The sequence below is a fragment of the Pteropus vampyrus genome, unplaced genomic scaffold, assembly GCF_000151845.1.
Source record: "Pteropus vampyrus isolate Shadow unplaced genomic scaffold, Pvam_2.0 Scaffold180, whole genome shotgun sequence".
NCBI lineage: Eukaryota > Metazoa > Chordata > Mammalia > Chiroptera > Pteropodidae > Pteropus > Pteropus vampyrus.
Window position 1 is genome coordinate 343,504 of NW_011888961.1, and position 6,719 is coordinate 350,222.

The following is a 6,719-nucleotide window of genomic DNA, read 5'->3' on the forward strand; positions in this document are numbered from 1 at the left end:
ATTAAAATTAGACGATAAAAATCTCTTGCGTCTTTTGATATCTTTGGGTATAATCACCTACGTTTTTTTCCCTCAATTTTTTGTTTTGTTTTGAAGAAACCAGATCATGGATCTTGTAACATTTCCCATAGTCCACATTTTGCTGATTGCATCTCTGTAGTGCTGTTTAACATGTTACTCTGTCCCCTGTATTTCTATAAATCTAGACCTCGATTCAGATTCAAGTTTGATTTATTTGGCAGAGAAATACTTGCTACCAGGGACAAGTGTTGTATACTAGGAAGTACATACTTGATGATCTTTTTTTGCGGTACGAATAGCCATTGACAATCATCGTCTTGACCCATTAATGCAATAAGGTTGCAAAATGATGACAACCTAATCCTATCACTCTATTAGGAATCCTCCTATAAAGGAAAACTTCCTATTATTATTTGGACATCCTCAGATACAGAAAGGCAAAGTAACGAGTGGATTCCCAAGGTTGCTTCAAAGACAAGCAGTGGAGTGGGCTTACTTGATTACGTTAGTATCAGAAAGAACTATTGAATTTAAGCATATTTTATGTGTTTCATACAATTGCAGTTATTATCCTTCCTGATGTACAAATTGTTCTGCAGTTGGCCAGTGAAGTTTTGTTCATATTGGCTCCTTTGGACATAATCCTAGAGGTTTTCGATAACTCCCTTGTTTTCTGGTATGATAAGATGTTCCGGGTTCATTCTGCATAATTCTTGCCTCAGCCCTGGAATCAGTTACTAGCAAAGTGAAAGAAGTATAATCGATGTGCCAAAAGAGGAACAAAAATGCAATCAGATAAAATGCTCACTTAAAACCACAAAAGGCAGAAAAAGAGGAAGACAAAACTAGAAACAAAGAACAAGAAACTAACAAATGTGGCAGACGGTGATCCAACCGTATCGATAATCGCTTCGAAGATCAGTGGTCTAAACACACCAATTAAAAGATGGACATTATCAGAGTGAATCAAAAGTAAAAAAAAAAAAAGAACTTTTACAGTTTTTCCCCTGAGAAGGAAAGATATAGTGTGGGTGGGAGTTGGGGGACCTGGTGGGTTGTGACCCAGCTCTGTGGGATGGAGGTGAAGCATGTCCTTGGGCCTGATTTCTTGTCTAAGAAGAATGTTTGAAAGTCACACTTTTGAGGTCTTCTTCGAAGCCCATGACGACCATATCCGTCCCTTTCCCCTCCCCGTGCCCCAGGCCTGCTCTCTTGAGTCCTCTTGATCCACAGTGATGGGACCCAGAACCTCCTTTGTCACGGTCAGGTGAGGAACGACCTTTCACTCACCGGGGCCAATGAGATTTTCTTTTAGGGAATCTTCCTCCTTTGATTTTTCTAAAAATTCTGAAGGCCATGGAAGTGAAGATGGAAAATATAAAGATCAACAAGGCTTTACGAGGCATGGGATTCTGAAAACATTTCAAAAGGTCAAGCATATTATAAAATAGTGTTGCTATGGCATTAGATTTATACACTGATATTTCTAGAATACCATCTTTGGGAAAATTTTAAATTTTTATTAATTTGATGCTTCTGAACATCATAAAATAAATGAACATAAAACATCACTTTGGTTAACTCCTTGGAAAGTAAGATAAATTTCATTGAAGTGGAAATACATAGGAAAGATTATGTACATTTAGGCAGATAAAGTCTGTTAGGTTAATGGTTATGAATATACGTTTGGCATCATTTCTAGTATGAATACTTTAATATTTTATCTAAAATGACCGAGATGTCATGAAAATAAAGTAGCAAAAATGCACTTGAGGTTAGAAGTGATTATACTTAGGACACAAAGATGTCTGTATGTCTCCCTTAGGACATGTTGCCTCTTTTCTTTTGCAAAGCTTTCATGAGATCTGACATGAAATCCTGCTCCCCGCCCCCTCCCCCACTAAGTGGTCCTGGGTTCTCTTGCCTCTTTGGGGGAACTGGAGGCCTTTTGGCGATAACGTGGGGCGGCCTCTCTGATTGTGGGACGACGGCGGGTGGGGGAGGGGGAGGAGGCGGTAATGAGCCCGCATCCCCCGCAAACGACAGCGGAGGCGGAGGCACGAAGTCTGGGGGCTCTTCGTTAAAATCGGGAGGCGGCGGCGGGAGCTCGTCGTCCTCCAGGGGAGGTGGGGGTGGGGGCGGCGGCAGAAAGTCATCCGGCGGGGGCAAGCCCATGGCTTTGGCCTTAGGGGGTGTCACTGGGCTTCCGCTGGTGTTTGAGGACCCTCGCATGGGAGGGGGCGGCGGCAGGCTGGACTTCGCAGGGTGATGGACCCTGGGCGTTCCTGGGTCATGGTTACCAAGGGCTGGCTTCTTATCCTTCAACAAAGCAACAAGGGCATTATTCTCCATATATAGCCACCGTGGAGCTGACACCTCCATTGACTTATGAGATCTCCCTGAGTTAAGACAGCATCTCCCCTTGGGGAAGCCTCAGTCCCCTAGTCCCTGAGACTACGAGGTTGTTCATGAGGTTCTCTTTGCTCTGGGATGGGAGAAAGACTCCAAAAGGCCTGTAACATTATTACCCATGGGGTGCTGATCCACTGCCTCTTCTATAAATGAAAGGCTTGGCCCTGTTCAAGGAGTTGTGTTCTATTTAGATTATACAGGTATGTCCTCAGAACCTCTGCTGTCTTTAAGAGCTTTAGTGGTATAGCAGGGGTCCCCAACCCCTCGGCTGCAGACAGGTACTGGTGGTGGCCTGTTGGGAACTGGGCTGTACGCAGGAGGTGAGCAGTAGGCGAGCAGTAGGCTCCATCCATATTTGCAGCCTCTCCCCAGCGCTAGCATCACCGCCTCAGCTCCACCTCAGATCATCAAGGTTGGGGACTGCTGGGTAGAGCTTAGCTAGCTGAGAGGTTACTGAAGGAACTCAAACAGAAGCAAACTGGAACCCCTTGGAATTCCCAAAGACGCCTTGGTTCCCAAGAAAAGCCCACAGGGTCCCAGGCCTATGTAGCCATTACATTTTTCTTGGTCTGAGTTGAACTGGTTGTGAAGCTCAGGTGTCACCATTATTTTGCCCCTGCGCCATACCCCCTCAGTGGCAGAGAGGTGGTTAAGGTGCTTCCCCAAACCTTCCACAAGTCTCAAATGCCCTACTTTGATTTGCACCAAGAAGGTGGAAGGAAAAAGGAAAACCAGAATAGTTCTCTCTGGACTACAGGTAACATTTGTGCAAACCCCAGGGCAAAGGCTGTTCTGGCAAAGAACTGTTTTGGCCGCTCTTGTGTCAGTGTTTTCCTGCCCGCCCGCTGAGGGCACAGGTGCCTTGCCCCAGGACTGTGGGCTTCTAAGGAGGGGCCAGGTTTAGCTTGGCTCTCTCCTGCATAACAGGAAGAGCAGGAACGTGCACACCTGGTCTGTAGTCTTAGATTTACCTTTGCTTAACTGTGAAAGCCAGCTGGCTAATCATAATCCCTATCATTATCTATGTCTCAAGGTTACAATGAGATTAGAGATAAATACGTGAGTGGTTCCAAAGAGAAAAAATCATGACGCATGTGTTATTGGTAGAAACCAGAACACCAAACTTGGCCAAAGGCTAAAAGCCACAGTCCTTTTGCCAAGTAGAATAGATAACAATAAATTATATGTATATAATGCAACTTCTCCAGGAATTTCTGGCAGGTGAATTGAATCCCTCTGTCTTAGTGATAATTATCATTACAATTTACATGTTAGCAGGCTTTCATTTTATTTCTATCTTTGCTTAATAACCTCCTACCACTGAAGATTTCATTTAGAAGTTTTTTCCCCCCTAACAAAATGTCTTATGATGGAGTTTCTATTTTATTTAATTTATTTGCTTAACACAATAAGCTAATTGACTGGCGATGTATTTAAAAATTTTTTCTGAACAGGCAGTTTTGGGAACTGGTATTCACACACATTCTGGGATCTATTTTTTAAATTGCTTTCAGCATTTTAAAATGTTCCTCTTCAGCTGGCATCAAAGACACCATGAAAATAATAATAGCTGAAAACACATTGCATGATGAGACTGTCACACTTGAGAAGCTAGCAAGAATATTTGAGAAGCACAATGTTTTACGGTCTACAGAGGTTTTCAAAAATTATAAGAAGTTCAATAAATGTAAGTTTGATAAATATTTAGTTGTTTTTATCACTGACCAATGGACAAAATAGGAGAAGGGAATGAAGTGAAAAACTATTGAAGGTACAATTATCTAAGGTTGTTTTGCATCACCCATGGGAAATATTCAAGGAAACTTGTATAGTCAACTGAGCTATCACCAATGGGACTAGTAACTAAATTACCACTTTTAGCTACAATTTTTAGATAGATTTAAATGAATCTTCCTTAATCTCCTCTACTGAAAAGAAAAAGTTACAGAGAATGTTATACCAATTCATAATATACTATTATTATAAATAATATACTATTATTTTAAAATGTGTTTTCTTTTCCATCAATGTAAGGATGTATGTAGAACACTAACAGGAAACTATAAAATGCGTATTTTATAGTGCAACTTTTTAATAATAGTCTGGTTTTGGGGCCCTGTTCACATTTAGTACAGGGCTTATTACTTAACTGGTTGCTTAAATTTATACAGAAAAAAAATAAGAAAAAAATCCCAAGGGCTTAAAGCTTAACTGCTACTTTCCGGGTGTGCTAAAACCAATTGACTAAACCAAGAAAATAACTTCAGTCAAAATAAATGTAGCTAAATTAAAAATAGTTACCAATCCTCAGCCTAAAAAAAACAAAAACAAAAAAAACTTACATTTTCCCAAAGCAGGGTGAAAATAGCTGGTTTTAACTCTCCATTTTAGCCTATGTAAGTTTAAGACTAAAAAAAGTAAGGGAATTATCTAAACGAAGTTACAGTGAATTAGCTGGAGGTATGTTTTCTCTTTTTAGCGGACTGGTTATCAGAACACTGCTCATGGTTTAGATTACGAGCTCAGAGGTGACAGTCTGAGAGAACTGTGTGGGTGACTGTCTGGCCTTACCTTAGTTGTGCCAGCATGTGTCTGGGCTTCTTCGACAACAGCATGCACAGGGTGTGTGGCCTGGGGAATCTGCCCGTTGGCCTGGGTGGTGCCTGTTTTAAGTGCTGAGAGGGAGGAAGAGAGACGAGAAGAGTGGGCAAGGCATTTCAACATTCTTTAAAGTTCATCTGAAAATATAAAGCGATTTCTATCTCCAAAGCAGAAGAAAGGGACTCGTGGGCATAGTCGGGATTAATTGGGGGCCTTATGAGAAATCTGAGGTTCTATGGCAGAGATTCAACAAATGGTTCAGGAAAGAGAACACTTTTATACAGGCCACAAAATCTGGATTAGCTGGGGACTTAGAGAATAGTACCTCCTGCTTTTAAAAACTTTTTGGTCAATGGAGCATAAACCTTGAAAAGCTCTTTTAAAAAAATTTCCATTGGGGAAGACTTTTCTGAAATGTATCCGGTATCATACTCTGCTGTGTACAACTTTGGAACATTTTCCTCAACAAAAAGTACTTTGGGCACAAAAACAGTAGACAAAGGGGATTGAGCAAAATGCGCAGAATTAGATTTTTTTTCCCCAGAAAGTTGTGCTATGCACTTACTTATTTATTTTCCTGCCTTTTAATTTACCCTTTCTCACAAAAGTGTAACTAACTAAGGTTTCACAGTTTGAGAGAATCAGAAAGAAGCTGTATGTTGATCTCTCTGGCTGCTTAGAAAACATCCCAGACGAGATGGCCAGCTCTGCACACACAGAGGCCACTTACCAAAGACTGACCGAGCACCTGTGCCACTGAGAGCCTCTCATCGAGTGAACTCAGAGACCGCCCCCACCCATGCTCACCACCGGCTGTTCTGTCAAATATTTATGAACTAATTGTTTGCTTGCTTCTTCAAAAAATTTTCTGATATTTTAGGAAACCCATTAATCTATATAACAACCCAAAGAAGGCTGTTGAGGACTTCAGGAGACTGAGGAGAAGGGATTATTTGATGAGGGATACCATATTTAAATAGTCTCAGAGAATCTCTCTAACAATTAAATTCAAAATGAAAAGTTCTATATAGAAGAGAAATTGGACATCTTAACTGAGTGGTCAAAATTAATGTTTCTAATGAGGGGCAAAATGCCTTTGACTGTAATACTCTGAAATGAATTATATCTGAGGTGAATTATGAGGAAACATCAGACACGTCCAAACTGAGGGACATTCTATAAAACAAATGGCCCTTATTCTTAAAAAATGTTAATGTCTTGATAGGCAAAGAAAGGCTGAGGGAACATTCTAGGTGAAATGGGACTAAAGAGACATGACAATCCTGGATGGAACCTGTGCCAGGAAAACACTGCTGTAATAAATCTAATTTAAGAAATGTTAAGATTTTGTTATTAAATTAAAAAAAAAAAGGCATTGAGACAATTGACATAACTGGAAAATGGAAGGTGGTTTAGATAAAAATATTCTATCAATATTAATTATCGAATTTCCTGAATATGATAACTGTATTATGGTTAATAAGAGAATAGCCTGGTTTTTTAGGAAATACAAAGATTCACGGGCAAAGTGGCATTATGATATATTCAATCTATTCTTAAATGATTTAGAAAAAGATATGTCAGTGGATAACATATGAACGAGGGAGAGTTGGGAGAGAGAGAATGAGAAAGCAAATGTGTTAAATATTCAGTACTAGTGATCTGGGTAAAGGAAGTTCTTTGTA

At 40.4% G+C, this 6,719-nt stretch overlaps 1 protein-coding gene across 1 annotated transcript in view; it reads right to left on the bottom strand.

Annotated features, from left to right (window-relative positions):
• Positions 1 to 1,520: 1,520 nt before the first annotated feature.
• APBB1IP (amyloid beta precursor protein binding family B member 1 interacting protein) overlaps positions 1,521 to 6,719 on the bottom strand; it is a 99,241-nt gene continuing 94,042 nt past the window's right edge. The window contains exons 15-16 of the mRNA XM_023537172.1: positions 5,005 to 5,108; positions 1,521 to 2,340 (exon numbers count right to left, since the gene is read on the bottom strand). Of these exons, the coding sequence (XP_023392940.1) occupies positions 1,843 to 2,340; positions 5,005 to 5,108 (602 nt within the window). The 3' untranslated portion in view covers positions 1,521 to 1,842. The remainder of the gene's footprint in view (positions 2,341 to 5,004; positions 5,109 to 6,719) is intronic.